This window comes from Hyaena hyaena, unplaced genomic scaffold, assembly GCF_003009895.1.
Source record: "Hyaena hyaena isolate Hyena2069 unplaced genomic scaffold, ASM300989v1 scaffold_17, whole genome shotgun sequence".
Lineage (NCBI taxonomy): Eukaryota > Metazoa > Chordata > Mammalia > Carnivora > Hyaenidae > Hyaena > Hyaena hyaena.
In genome coordinates this window covers 4735471-4750695 of record NW_024080648.1, presented here as the reverse complement: position 1 = coordinate 4750695, position 15225 = coordinate 4735471, and the positions used below count along the sequence as shown (strand labels likewise).

General features: G+C 48.1%; 1 protein-coding gene across 4 annotated transcripts; it reads left to right on the top strand.

Annotated features, from left to right (window-relative positions):
* The first annotated feature begins 798 nt into the window (after positions 1 to 798).
* On the top strand, positions 799 to 12215 carry PPP1R3B (protein phosphatase 1 regulatory subunit 3B). 4 transcript variants are annotated; one of them, XM_039221004.1, is made up of 3 exons: positions 799 to 964; positions 7537 to 7735; positions 7910 to 12215. In XM_039221004.1, exons 1-3 carry the CDS (start codon positions 825 to 827, stop codon positions 8417 to 8419), a joined length of 849 nt encoding a protein of 282 aa, XP_039076935.1. In that variant the 5' UTR covers positions 799 to 824; the 3' UTR covers positions 8420 to 12215. The 4 variants fall into 4 exon arrangements, with proteins under 4 accessions (XP_039076935.1, XP_039076910.1, XP_039076917.1 ...); XM_039220979.1 differs by having other exon boundaries at positions 800 to 964; positions 7537 to 12215; XM_039220986.1 differs by lacking the exon at positions 799 to 964 and adding an exon at positions 1634 to 1750 and having other exon boundaries at positions 7537 to 12215.
* Positions 12216 to 15225: the final 3010 nt, after the last annotated feature.

Below are 15225 nucleotides of genomic sequence, written 5' to 3'. Positions count from 1 at the left end.
ATTCAAGTCAGGTGATTTCCTCTGAAATATACCTATGTGCCTATATACGCGGTACTCTGGGAGATGGCCCTAAAAACAACTTTATAAAACGATTTTGCTGTCTCCATTTCACAGTACACCCAGACCCATGACTAGCACAACGCAAGCATCAGTAGTTGCTTGTTTTCCACATGACCCTTACAGCTGAGATGTCAATCCCAGGGCGCTTCCACTTAACACGGAGGCAAACACATTTTGTATTCCCCTGGGGCCCCTGTGGGATCCGCAGGTGATGGGGAAGTAGCGGACGTCTGTGAATCCCCTGGCTCAAGTGTAAGATGAAGGTGGACCGCGGGACAGGGTGAATGCAACTGCAACCACGTCTGCGAGGGTAGGAAGGCTTTGCCCGGCCAGGGCTTTGCGGAGGAAGAGGGAATTTGGCCAAACTGCCTGCAACCCGGCCTCCTGGCTGTAACGGGACGCGCTCTTCTGTAGGAAAGTGCCTCTGCCCCCTGGCGCCGGTCCCCAGGCTTCTGATGAAACAGTGACCCCACTGCCCCCTCGCCAGTCCCTGGCCTGCAGCCCTATCACTCCGGGCTCGCGGCCCATCACGTGGCGAAGCGGTGCTATCCAAGACCGCGGCTCCACGGCCATTGGTCAACGGCTCGCGTCCTGAGCGCGCCCATTGGCTGTGGGGGGCGTTCACGTGAAAAGGGTTCCGGGATGGCTCCCCAAGTGGGGAGAGGTGCTGGAAAGTTAAAGGGAGCAGCGCGGCGGCTGGGAGCCGGAGTCCGAGTGACCGGCCACAGGGAGGAGGCGAGCAGGCTGCTCCCGCGCACGGACGGATGCGTCTGCCCACCGACGGCGCATACCCGAGTCCCGGCCCCCACTCCCGCGGTCGCCGCAGCCTCTGCTCCTGCCACCTCCGCGCGGATGCTGCCGCGGGCTGGCGCTTGTGTGTTACGGGGCTTATGAGCTGTACTAGGTACGTCAGTCCCCAAGCCCTCGAGTCCCCGTGCAGGGCCGAGAAAGTGCGGCGAGAGGCGCGCCGTGGAGACCTTTGGTTCCTGCCCCCTGCACCTGCCTGCACTGTCCAACTTGCAGTTGCACTACGGGGGTGGGACACTCTGGGCTGGCTTGAGGCTGTTGCTTCTAGGTGGCAAGAGCAATCCAGGGACCAGAGGTGGGATGGAGCCTGGCTCGATCCACATGTTCCACTGAAGCGCGGGTCTGGCTGCGAGGGGTGGCCGGGGATGGGACTTTTGTGCCGAGTTCGAACCTGGGACAAGGCGCTTCCAGCCTGGGACCCGACAGTCCCGGAGGGTGTCTCCGAAGTTGGGCAGTGGGGACTGGAGTACAAGGAAAAGTCTCTCCTTTCCCGGCGCCTCGGTTTCCCGGTGCAAGGAAACACACCTGGGCCGTCTTTCAGGTCGCCGAGTTGCGATGGGACACAGAGCCGTCCTGGCCCCTCGTCCCCAGGCAGGGGCTGTCCCGGGATGGCCGGGGAGAGGCTGCCGCGCGGGGACGCTCGCGCGGCGCCGCTCGGACCGGGATTGCCCCGCAGCCCCGCCCTGGTGTGATAACTTGGGCTCCTCCCTCCTGTCGTCCTCCTCCCCCTGCCGGTCATATCTCCGGGAACCGAGCGCAAGCCCTGCCTCCCGGACACACGACGCTCACGTAGTCGGGTGGCGGCGGCCTCCCCTGTCACCTCCCTGCAGGCACTCCGATGCGGCGAGCCAGCTGGAGAGGGGGCTTCCCCACGGTCCAAAAGGTGGGTGTGGGACAAGTCGAAGGACGCTCCCGGAGCGCTTGGGGGCGCGGTGCAGGCCGGTTGGAGCCAGGGGGGCAGGGGCAGGATCGCTTTGACCTGTGGGATCTTCCAAGTCTGGAAGCTCTGGCCTGCCCCCTGCCGTGTTCATGCCACCCCCTTGAACTCAGAGAAAGGGGTGTGGAAGGAACTTGCCACAAAGGAGCGTATAGGGCCCAGCACGACACACTTGAAGAGCTGTGGCCTGTCTGGGTATTGCTTCCTGCTGTAGAGGAGAAAATTGAGGACAGGCTTGAGTTGACTACTTGGGGAGTTGCTGCAAGGTGTTGGAGCCTGTGGTCTGTGTGGCCGGGCCTCCTTGGGAGATCCGGGGTCAGGGAAAAGAGAAGTTAAGAGCCTTGAGCTGGGGTGGGGAGAAGAGAAAATGGTGCAGTTGGCAAGGTTGTTCAGCAGCCAAGTCTAAAGTGGAGACAGCCTGGGGACTCACCACAAGAGGAAAGTATTAAGGGAAAAGTGAGTGGGAAGAGAAGTTAGTGGGCATTATTAGCATCCAAGAACGGCTTAGCCAGAAAGGACCTCAGAGGAGAAAGCTTAAGCCCAGGAAGGTTCAGTGATTTGTTCAAGTGGACAGCTAGGTGGAGGCATTCCCAGGCCGGTGCTCTGTTTCCCGCTGGGCATTGCCAATGGCAGGTACTGTGGCATTTTCACATCAGTTCTTTCCTGTAATATGCAGAGGTGTGTGTGTGTGTGTGTGTGTGTGTGTGTGTGTGTGTGTGTGTGAAAGATGCTTTAGATGATGGCTGTAGGATAGAAGAGTTCAAGTGACTTCTAAGGCTGTGAACAAGGGCCCCATGGTCTCAGTACAAAGGAAAATATGTCAACTTTATTCATACTGTGACAGCCAAACCTTTTTTTTGGGGGGGGGGGGGGGAGGGGACTAAAGTAATGCCAAAGGGGCGGATGGACATGTCTTTTAAAAAATATCACCTAGCTGTGAGTGCTTACCTAACGTAGTTTCAGTGTTCCTGATGGGTTTTGGTGCATCTGATTTTTCTGCCTTTTCTTATCAGAGTATGAAAATGGAGGGAAAATGTCCTGGCCTCAATCCCCAGAAAAGTTTATTCCTATAAAAGGCACAGCCTAAAAGTCAGTAGCTCAGCTGTCTGAAACTGTGAGGGTCCTGTGATTATTTTCTATACAAGTATATAGTTTTCACAGGAAAAACCACCGTGACATCTAGCCTGACCAGATGTCCTGAGAAGGTGTGTTTTTTGTCACTAATGGAACAGGGAAAGTATTTCTACGAAACTCTCCCTGTTTTCTACAATTTTCAAGGAGTGCTGGGGTTTGCCCTCTTGTGACCAGGAACCCTGAAATCTACTCTCGGGCATGGCCCAGTGCCTCATAGAGCAAAATTGATCTCTTAGGCATCTATTTGGAACTCAAGTTTTTGAGACTCTGAATAACAGCCATTCGTGCTCTCCTGATGTTGTCCTGCAGCGAACTGATGTCCAGTCCTCTGTCATGCTCTGCTTGTTCAAATATGTGTCTGTGTCTTCTCCTCCTGGCTTTTGCCCTGGCCAAGCTTGGGGACTCATATTCCCTGGCCTGGGAGAGGAAGAAGCTAAGCAGCCAGGGAGAGTGTCAGGAAAGGGGGGCCTGAGAGGCAGCCTGATGCACGCTGTGATGGTACAGACCATTTTCATGCCATTTGAGGATAAAGCACCTGTCCGTGTGCCTTTCTTAGGACACTTTCCTCATACATCTAAGTTTCCAGAAACTTAGGACACTTTCCTCATACATCTCCATTGCTAGGAGTCCTTGTGGCTGAGGGACATCCCTGTCACAGTCCATTGGGGAATTCCTGAGCAGAGGGTCAGGAAAACTTCCATCAAACCAGCATTTGGTACACTGCTTCTTATAGAATGATCTGGTTCATAAAAACTGGGACCCAACGGCAAGGATAGGCAAGTGGCCAATGGTCAGATCATACCATGTATGGGGCCACAGCGGTGACGCTGATATAGTGAAGGGGATGCTGGGCAGTGATTGCTTGTGCAATGCACCTGAGGCAGTAGCCCTGGTAGCAACCCTTGGGCCGCCAGGTAGTTCACTTTATTTTTGCCTTTCATGGAAGAATGTTGCAAAAGCAATTAGGCTCTAGAAAGTGCCGGTGGAATTGTTTAATTAGAGCTGGCTCTGACCAGACCAGCACCTTCTGACCCCCAGTTCCACTAGTTCTTAACAGCTTGGTGATAAAAGGGAGCTCAGGGGCAAATTTACACCCACTGGGTCCAAACTGGGAAACTTTACCAAGGTCTTCAACTAAGTCTTTTTAATCTTTAAGATTAGAAATTGAGAGTGCCTTTAGTGCAAGTGTGCAGATTGTTTAACTGATCCACTGGTTTTAGAATTCTGCTTCCACAGTGTCCTGAGAGTTTCCCAGCCTTTTTCTAATGAGCTGTTTTAACACTGTGCAGGAAAGCACGTAGGAGGTAGGTTTTCAGTCTTGAAGAGATACAGAGAAGAGGATAGAGAACTTACACTTGACCTTGTGCTGACTCAGGCAAGGAGGAAGGGCTGTAGCAGACTGAGGGGAACTCCACCCACCTTGGGTCATACCCAGGTTGTCAAGTGTGGGCAGAGTGGGAGGGGCTGAGATGCAAGAGTGGGATGCCCACTTTGGGGATATTTTTAATCCACATTTAATTTTAAAACAACAACAGCAACCACTACCTGTGTTAACATTAAAGCTGAAAGTACAATTCCAGTGCATTCTAACCAAGTTTTGCAGTGGACAGGGGAAAAGTAATATTCAGGTGCTTTGTGAGTACAGAGTATTTTTTTTAAAGTTTATTTATTTTGAGACAGAGAAATCAGGGGAGATCAGAGAGAGCTCCCCCTCTGGCAGAATCCCAAGCAGTCTGCAGTGTCAGTGCAGGGCCCAATGTGTGGCTTGATCATATGAACCATGAGATCATGACCTGAGCCAAAATCAAGTGCTAGATGTTCAACTGACTGAGTCACCCAGAAGCCCGTAGGGTTTGTTTGTTTGTTTGTTTTTACATTGAACTCATGAGGCAACCCACAGACCCTCTGTAAACCTATCTTGCCTAACTCAGTCAGAACTTTTACTTTCTAGAACAATTACATGGGTAGACCAGATAATAGAAAGCAAATTTGCTCCTAAAATTTTCACTCGTGGATTTTGTGAGAGAAACAGTAAGACAAATATCCTCTAAAATGTATGTTTAGGTAACTACTTTTTGCCTATAATCTATTGTTTTGTCTCTGAATGTGTATGTTTTTCCAGTCAGTCATCACTAAATGGTTCCTGCATCCTAGGGAAGGCGTGTATTTCCTTTGGAAAATGGGATGTCTTCATTCTTATTTTTCTTCATATGTTTGATTAGTCAAGATCAGAAGATGAAAAGGAGATATTTATTGGACTGAACCAGGGGTCTCAGCTCCTGTTAGGAGATGAGCAACATTTTGCCTGTTGCTTCTCCTCAATGACCACCGTCACCTTGAAGCCCCTACCAGGTGGGCAGGAACTAGCAGAGGCCTGAGAGTAAGCACCCCAAACACCACCACATCCCTCCACCTTTGCCATAGCGAGCGATGGGAGGTTTGGGAACGAGTCCACTGTTCACAGACCAGATGTTAATCCTGGTTTCATTATGGACTTCTTCATTAGCCCATTGTAACTGTCAAATCAATATAAACCTGCCATGGTAAGTGGAATGATAAAAATTGCTTGGCTTTAGTGAGGCCATAGCGTTAGGATAGGTTTTCGGCCAATCTTAAATATTCGAGGCATTTTATTAGATTCATTTTACCCCCGATGTGATTTTAGACAATACAAGAAACACAAAGCAGGAAAACAAAGTTCCTGAAATCACATCACCTGGTTATTCTAATGGTTTTAAATATTATCTCTAGTCTTTTTTCTGTGCATATACCTAATATTTTTCCCCACAAGTCTAGTCTTTCTGTACAATTTTATCTTCTCTACTTTTTATATTAATAATATATTCTACATTTTTTCCATGCAACTTAACCTTTTTTCCCAAATAATAGTTTTAATGATGATATAAAACTTTATCACTGGATGTGGTGGTATACTTGATTTAGTCAGATGCCTGTTATTGGTGATTTAGGGTATTTTCATTTTCTCACATTTTCCTCCCTAGAATGTTGCATTGAACATTTTAGTACATTAACTCCCATGCATTCTTAATTAACTTCTTCAAATGATTACCTGTATGTGATATTAGAACCAAAAATGATTGAGGCTCCTGGGTGGCTCAGTCGGTTAACCATCTGACTCCGGCTCAGGTCATGATCTTACGGTTTGGGGGTTTGAGCCCCACACCAGCTCTGTGCTGACAGCTCAGAGCCTGGGGCCTGCTTTGGCTCTGTGTCTCCCTCTCTCTCTCCCCCTCCTCCACTCATGCTCTCTCTCTCTCTCTCTCAATATATATAAAACGAATATCTCAAAATGGATAAACGTTAAAAAAAAAGAACCAAAAATGGTAAGAACATTTAGAAAGGTTGTGCTAACTTAGACTAATACATGTGTTTACATTATCTTTAAAAAGTATTTACTAACTCAGTAAGCAAAAACAGGCAATCTAATTCTTAAGATTGGACACTTTGCATATTTATGAGTCAATTTTAATTTTTTTCAGGAATTTTCTATTCATGCTCTTTGTTCATTTTTCTGTCAACTACTTTGTTATTGTTTTGAGACAACTCTTTGTATAGAAAGGTATTAATTCTTTGCTGCCATGCTTTTTATAAAATGTTTTCCCAGTTTATGTTTAATCCTTTGGTTTTATTTTTTCTCACTTAGAGAAAAATATAGTTCTTATGAATTCAGATTTAACCTGATCTTTTAGCATGATTCTTTTTGCCTTTTATTCTTATAGAGGCTATTTTCACTACAGAAAAAAAATTCACCTATATGAGAGGTTTAAAAAACTAAATTGTTTGCATTATTTTTAAGGAAAAATATGCTATAATTTAAAAATCTAGGGGCACGTGGGTGACTCAGTCAGTTAAGCGACCAGCTCTTGATTTCACCTTCAACTCAGGTTAGGATCTTACAGTTTGTGAGTTCAAGCCCCACATGAGGCTCTGTGCTGAAATAGCCAGGAGCCTGCCTGGGATTCTCTCTCTTCCTCTCTCTCTCTCTGCGCCTCCCCCGCATATACTCTCTCAAAATAAATAAATGGTTAAAAAATATTTAAATAGTTAAATAAAAATAAAAATCTACCGTACAGCTCTGTCTGTCTTCCCCATTGAATCCCAGTGTCTAGCATAATATCTGCCATATAGGAAATAGCAATATTTGTGGCATGAACTCATTTCTTCTTATCCTGTGAAAGCTGTATTTACCAAAGTGTGTTCCTCAGAACATGTGTTCCTCAAGCTGCTCCACAATGAAAGGATTCCTTAGTCAGATAAGTTTGGGAAGTCCTGCAGACAGCGTTCTCCTCCTTACTCCCCAAGGCGCTCTGGCGTTCAAGGCCCCCAAGAAATCCCGACAGAAAAACCTGTGAATGTAGTTTGTTTTTTCATTTGTTTTAACTCTACTGCTGTTTTTCACCCCACTTTACAGTCTTAATGTCCCCTGAAACCAAAGTCATGCTGGACCACGCTTGAGTTAATACAAGCAGCCAGGGGAGCAGAGCTGAAGGCATACATTGTTCGCCAGTCCCACTTCGAATGAGGAGTTTAACTTCCGTCTGATCTCATGGCCGTTTCTTTCTTTCCCCCTTTGCCAGGGTTCTAGCCTATTCCTCTAACCCAATGATGGCTGTGGACATAGAGTGCAGGTACAGCTGCATGGCCCCTTCCCTGCGCAGAGAGAGGTTCGCCTTCAAGGCTCCGCCAAAGCCAAGCAAACCGCTGAGGCCTTGCATTCAGCTGAGCAGCAAGAACGAAGCCGGCGGAATCGTGGCCCCCACCATGCAGGAGAAGAAGGTGAAAAAGCGGGTGTCCTTCGCCGACAACCAAGGGATGGCCCTGACAATGGTCAAAGTGTTCTCGGAATTCGATGACCCGTTAGATATTCCATTTAACATCACTGAGCTCCTAGACAACATTGTGAGTCTGACGACAGCAGAGAGTGAGAGCTTTGTTTTGGATTTTTCACAGCCTTCCGCAGATTACTTAGACTTTAGAAATCGGCTTCAGACGGATCATGTATGCCTTGAAAACTGTATGCTGAAAGACAGAGCGATCACTGGCACAGTGAAGGTGCAGAACCTGGCGTTTGAGAAGGCGGTGAAAATACGGATGACATTTGACACCTGGAAAAGCTTCACAGACTTTCCCTGTTGGTATGTGAAGGACACTTACGCTGGTTCAGATCGGGACACGTTCTCCTTTGACATCAGCTTACCTGAGAAAGTTCAGTCTTATGAGAGAATGGAGTTTGCAGTGTGCTTTGAGTGCCGGGGACAGACTTACTGGGACAGCAACAAAGGCAAAAACTATAGAATCATCCGAGCTGAACTGAAATCCACTCAGGGAACAGCTGAGCCACAGAATGGACCAGATTTTGGAATATCCTTTGACCAGTTTGGAAGCCCTCGTTGTTCCTACGGTCTGTTTCCCGAGTGGCCTAGTTATTTAGGATATGAAAAGCTAGGGCCCTACTATTAGTGACTGGGCATGGCTGAGCATGGCTGAATGGGGACAGGGGATCCTAGCTGCAGACACGAGCAGGTGGAGGCGGAAGCCAGGAGAACAGTTTGAACTGCCATAGGCAGAGTTTTTGAAAAAGAAAGGATCCTATTCATTTTTTTTTTTTTTCTGAAGCCAGCAAAAGCCAGCCAGGGTTAGATCACAGAACTGGTTTCACACACCAGAGTAGACGTGGGGTGCTAGTCTGCTTGGCACCCAGGGCGGCCACGGGGGCCGGAGCAGGAGACGGGTGCCGGGAAGGGCCCGGGCGGGCAGCAGTCCTCTGGGCAGTGCTGGTGAAGCTGAAGGACAGTGGCTTCGAAATGATGCAACCGGGAGTGTGATCCAGCTGCCTGGAGGGGCCGCTCCTCCCCCCTGGGACGTGGAAAGTCGGTCACCTGAAAGTCACTCCATGCCCAGCCACCTCCCACTGGACCCTTGCCATTCATCTTTGCGTGCTCTGCGCCCAGTCGCATCCTCCCTGCTTGTTACTGCTGTTCCTGTGGCCACGTCCTTCACACTTTATCTCTGTGCTCTTTTTCTTTTTTTTTTTTTTTTTTGCATTTTCTTCTGCAGCTCATCAGATGCCGAGGAAAAGATAAGCAAGAGAAATTAGCCTATGACGGAGACAGGCATTTCCTCTTTCTGACCCCACATCGCGTCCAAGAGAGACGACGCCCCAGTTAGCAACAGTAACTGGCCCCTGTGCTGGGTCACAGACTGCAGGCCTGTGACAGGCAGAGCAGCCTGGGTGGGATGCTGGTAGCTTGTCCTCTTGGCTTTTGGGGGAGCTTTCGAAGGACTGGCTTCTGAGTCACCAGACGGCTCCGTTACAGGATTTGTTTGAACTCGCTCTGCCGGTTTGCAGGCACCTCATTCTTCGCAAAGGGATTTTAGACTCTCCTTTCCTCGAGAGCCCTTCTTCCTGCCGTGCCCAGGACATTCCAATTTGCAGATCCCATCTATCCTCAAAGCTTTCAGTGAGTGTTTGGTCTTACCTTGACCGTGATCTGCTATATCCGGGAGTCTTTCTGAGCACCCAGGGACTGTGATCTGGGGCTTCTTATTTATGGAGTGTGAGTACATAAAGGGATCGGGGAGAAACACCTCATCAAGGTCTCATATTTTTTTTTTTCCGTGTTTGGCAACTCTGCAATATCAGAGGTTAATTGTTCTTAACCATATTGGACTCATGCATTAAATGCTGTCGGGTCATACTGATGTGAGGCTCCTGGGATGTTCATGGGCAGGCGGGTCCCCAGACCCTGTGAGTTTTCTTGGGCAAGATTGGTTTGGACTTGGGGGTGTTTAGAAAATCTTTTTACGTATGTATGTGAAGAAGGTTGGGGGTTTTTTCTGTTTTGTTTTTGGAGCTTAAATGACTGCCTCTTTTTCCTTTTTGGAGTCGGAAAGCAAGCAAGGAATTGTCTTTTGCTTGCGTGCTCCAGATCAATTACAAAACCCTCCTGGCTTCTGTGGCTTTGTCCATTGGAGTCAGGCAGGTATGGAGGGTCATGGCTCCTAGAGTTTTGTGGCTGCAGTTTGGTTTTTTTTCTTTCTTGTTTGAACTTTAAAATATTTTGACTTTTGAAATTTTCTTAAGTGGTACGGAGGTTGGTGTTAATTCTTGTTCCTAAAACTGGCTGTTACTAGTGTGCAACCTTGTGCTTTATTTTGTACACCTGTCCCAGGTGGGTAGGACTTGGGGATTGCATAATACAAGCTATGGGAAAGTCATATTTTTCTCTTGTGCTGAAATTGGGCAGAACTGTGTTTTAGTCAAAGCATATCTCACATCAGGCATCAGATGGCACTTTCATGGTTACCGTGGTGGCTGATCTGGTGGTCAGCACGATTGATAGTGCAGATCAAAGTTGAACGGAAACAAAACTGATTTGATAGAGGTCGTGAATAGATTTTGTTTTAAGAAGTCCCAGGCCCCCTCCTTCAAGTCAAGTGAGGTACAAGGCGCACTGTCATTTGCGTGTTACTGGACTAAAGGTAACAAGGTCATTCTCTATGCAGAAGAAAAATGCCCAGGTAGCTGTTTTTCAGCCATGGTGATCTTAAGACATTCCGGGGTCAAATTTGAAATATAGTGATTCCGTGATAATAGCTCTTAAAACAGCCATCAGCCCTCCCCCCACCATTCTTTACTCCCAGCTCACCCCGGCTATTTTGCTGGGGGCACTGGTTGCAAACCCCCTTCCCCCACCTCCTAACCCCCTCACCCCTCCCATCCCCACCAGTACACCTGGGATGCTCGCCCTACCAAGCAAGTCCTCACCTGCTTGCAAAGACCCTCCTCTGACTAGAGAATGTGGTTGCAAGACTCCTCTGTCAGTCATTCTGTGAGCGAGGGGCCTCTAAACAATACTGTCTTTACTCAGCAGTCAGTCTGTCTCCCTCCGGCCCAGTTCTGTCCCAGGATAGCCACAGGTGGCCCTGGGGCCCGCTTCAGCACAACCTCTCCTTCTTTCAGAGCTCACTGTCAGCAAATAGGTCCACACACAGTGACAAGTTTCTTAGTTGGAGATATCATTGCAGCCTGACTTGGGGGTTTGACCCTCAGACAGCTGTCGGTTATGGTGATGCACGTCCCTCAACCTCAGTGCCCTTCCCAGGCTGTCCCCAAAGGGCCAGCCTCCCTCCCCTGCAGTTGCCCAGAAATGGGGAACCGTCTCCATTTCATTTCCTATTTATTTCCCCCAAATGCCCTGGGGAGCACTGGCACATTAGGTGCAATAAATAAGCTGGACTATAGAAAGATATATAATAAATAAGCTTTCAATGTTTCCTGGAAGGTATGGAGCATTTGAATGGGTTTCTTTTTCTTTTTCTTTTTTTAAGTATTTTTAGGATAGGGGAACTTGTGAGAAATAATGGGAGTTATGTAGTTCTCCAGAAATTAAAACAATTTCAGAGTGAAGGTAGAATTTATTTTTTTCTCTAAGATTTAATTTTAATGGTGGCAAAACATCACTCTTTTCAACGTTTTTTTAAAGGTGTAAATTGTGAACCGCTAAAAGAATGTTTTTGTGGTTTTGATCCCTGCATATAATTTGCATTTTAAAAACAAGCATTACTTGTAGTCACTTGGATGTTACATGGGTTGTATATTGTGCTTATAAACCAAAAAAGGGTCAGCTCATTTTTTACAAGTGCCCTGTTTTCTGGGCCCTTCCCTCTCCATGGAATGAACGTAAGCCTTGATTGGTCTTCGGCTCGGTTTGTCGTGTAAAATCCCCTGCTGGGTTCTGGGCTGTCTCCCCCGGGGCGGGGGGAGGCACCGATCACCAAACTTGGGGATAAAAAGTCATGAACATAATGGGACCTTCCAGAGTCATGGAAGACCTTCTGGCAGCTTCTGTGCACTTCTCGACTGGGAAGGGAGGCTGCGGTTACATGCGCCTTCGCCTCACCTTGGTGGTCAAGCTCGGCGGCCCACGTTGTAAAGCCATGAATGTTTTTGTGGTTTGAGTGATCCATTCCCAGAGACTGCTGGACCCATGAGGACCCCCAGGAGGGCAGCTGCGATGGCCCGTGTCTCACTTTTACTTCAGTGTGAATGTAAAATCGAAGGCTCGTCTTCATTTGGTGCCTAAAAGTGCCTTGTGATGAAACGTCTGCCATGTTTTTAAAAAATACATATTTTTATACACAAAGGGGAAATGCACTTTAAAATCACAAGAATGGGTGTCTTTTGTGTGGTGTCAGAGAGTGGGCTGTCTGTATTTCAAATGCAAAAAATGTAATAAAGGTAGAAAAAACAAAACTGAAACTGTCCTATTTTAAAAGTGATTCTATTCTGGGAGTTGGTCAGAGTCTGATTTTTTTTTTATGATTTTCTTTTTCTTTTTTCTTTTTTTTTTAAGTAAGCTTATGCCCAACGTGGGATTTGAACTCACGACCCCAAGAGCAAGAGTTGCACGCTCCACCGACTGAGCCAGCCGGGAGCCCCCTGGGGAGAATTATTTTCAATCAGTGTGTTTCAACATATAGAATATAGGTTTCCAGAGGGATGGACCGCAATCAGTGGCTGAGTTGAAAAGCTGTGAGACACACAGGAAGGGTGGTAATTGCTTCAGAAGTTGTCACAGCCGTGAAAGCTGGTCATAGCGACAGAAATAAGCGCTGGGGAAGGAGCACAGGGCCAGTGTTGTTCGGAACGCATTTTCACTGATTTGAGGGCATGTCTCCTACCCTCTCATTTGCTCCTGAAGCGTATTTTTGGTTTACTGAGTTGGGTTTTTTTAATGTTGTTTTTCAATTTATTTTTGAGAGAGCAAGCAGGAGCAAGGGCAGAGAGAGAGGGAGACAGGGGATCTGAAGCAGGCTCTGCACTGACAGCAGAGAGCCCAATGCAGGGCTCAAACTCATAAACCACGAGATCATGACCAAGCCGAAGATGGTCGATGAACCAACTGAGCCACCCAGCTGCCCCTTTAGTTTACTGTGTTTAAAGATGGAAAAACTGGGGGCGCCTGGGTGGCTTAGTCGGTTAAGCGTCCGACTTTTGCTTAGGTCATGATCTTGCGGTTCGTGGGTTCGAGCCCCGCGTCGGGCTCTGTGCTGACTGCCAGCTCAGAGCCTGGAGCCTGTTTCAGAGTCTGTGACTCCCTCTCTCTCTGACCCTCCCCTGCTCATGCTGTCTCTCTCTCTCTCTCCTAGAAATAAACAAAACATTAAAAAAAAAAAAAAAAAAAGGATGGAAAAACTGTAAATGCCCATGGTAGTTTTTAACTGCTTACTTGGACAGACCATAACCAGCAAAACCGACCAGCTCCTGGTGGGACCTTTGGGTGTCAGACACTCACCCTAAGTAAGATTTTCAGGGACGTTTTATTTCAAAGTTCAGAAGACACGACGGAGGGAGAGGCAAATTGCTGCCAGATGTTTCCTGTAACGGGCTGCGTCCGAGGGCAGTGGGGAGGTAGAGCCTATTAAACCTCAGCACCTAGTAAATAAATGCAAAAATGGAGCTACACACATAACTGCCTTTCTCAAGACTGTCAGGCACTGCCCACAATTGGCCTTTGCAGAAATAAGAAGGGGGAAGAAAATAACAGTGGCTTTTACAAATGTCTATTTGAGATTCAGTATGGTTTTCATAATCCTTTCAGAAGTCTGATTTGTGAGATAGACATTAAACAACAGCAACAACAAAAAACAGAACAAAACACTTTTCTAGGGCAATGTCCCCCAAACAGCAAATATCCCCAGCCCAGAATTACTCAGTTGAACATTTACTGCTTATCTGTCACAAGCAAGGCAGTGCTACGTGCTGCTTCCACCCAAACTTTGTAAGAGACATTCATGTTCTAGGTGATCCTCTAATGGCCAAGAAAAGCCGTGGGTTACGCTGTGTGTCAGTATTAGGAGTCGGAAAGCCTGGGCTCTGGCCTTGACTCTGCTATCCGCCTGTCATGTGCCCTGCTGAAGGGGCTCTGAGTGCTTCCAGCAGGGATAGGGTAAGAATAAGGATACTGAGGACTTAAGAGTCAGCCAACATGTTCTTTTAAAAAATGCTCCTAAATATAAACTTGTGAGAAATACCATGCACGCTGCTTCCATTCTTCGTAAGAATCACAGGAATGAATAGCATTCCAGACAGCAGCTTGGACCCCGTAACATCTGTGTTTGAGCTGAAGAGATACCAGCTCGGTTTCAGGGGTAAAATGTATGAAGGCCCGCGGTGTGTTTCCTAAAGTCACATAGCCGGTCAGTGACAATGCCATGGGGGACCACATGGGTCCTTTATTCTTTTTCCAAGAGCTCCCCCCGCAATGCTAGAGTCGCTCTCACAGAACTGAGACTGAAGAGGTCATTCCGCAAAGAAGTCCCCAAGACTGGAGAGATGCAGAAAACCGGGGAGGATGAACTCGTATTTAGATGCACCTGCGCATCCCTCCCAAAGGCACCTGCAAGGCCCGCAAGCCATGAGGCAGCAGAAATGCAAACAGCACAGGATTTGGGTGTCCAAGGCCCAAGCGAGCATGATCGGTGGCAGGAACCCAGCAAAGGGGCCTGTGGCTACGGAGCCATTCTAGCTGACGGCCAGGACCGGTGGCCTCCCCCAGAGCCGAGCCATGTGGCAACACCACCCTCTCCCTTCCCCATGAGGAGCCGTGGCAAGGGGGTGGAGGGGGAGTCTCCCCAGAGGTCCGTGTCCACGTAGGAGTCTCAGGGAGGTGCCATGGTCAGCCAGCGTCATTCACAAGCTTACGGACGTGCCTCCCTAGCATGGGTCCCTCTGCTGGACTTGAATTTGGCAAAAGTAAGGTGAGGATGCATGACGATCATTTTTCCTTGGGGTCGAAAACGTGAGCAGTGATCCAGGATCCTGGCCCTTCACCACCAGCTGCAGAATAAGGAGGTGAGAGCAGGGGCTGGCCCTTATCTGGAACTGGCCAGAGAGCGGCTATTTTAGGCGTTTGGGCTGCATGCAGCCTCTATCACACATTCTTTCAAAAACAAAACAAAAGTTTAAAAATGTAAGAGCTGTTCTGAGGTGTGAGCCCATACAAAAATACAAAATCAGGCCAAGAGCAAGACTCAAACTGCTGGCGGTAGTTTGCCGGCCCTGAATGAAGAGCCGCCGAGGGAGAGTGAGGCTTCAGAGCCGACTCACAGACCCATGTCATGGCTTCTCAGTTTGTTCACTTAGAGACCATATAGTTATGGTCTGGATGTGAATACTCTGAAGAAGGAGCAGAGATGTTATGGATTGCTGGGGAGCACTCAGCATGAGCAAGGAGCGGCCCCAGCAAACCCTGGAGTGGGCC

What these genes read in the sequence shown, in the direction of transcription:
- PPP1R3B (XM_039220979.1), top strand. Translation starts at nt 825, where the DNA reads ATGCGTCTGCCCACCGACGGCGCATACCCGAGTCCCGGCCCCCACTCC. An exon ending in GGGCTTATGAGCTGTACTAG is followed by an intron (nt 965 to 7,536) that starts GTACGTCAGTCC and finishes CCCCTTTGCCAG; the next exon opens with GGTTCTAGCCTATTCCTCTA.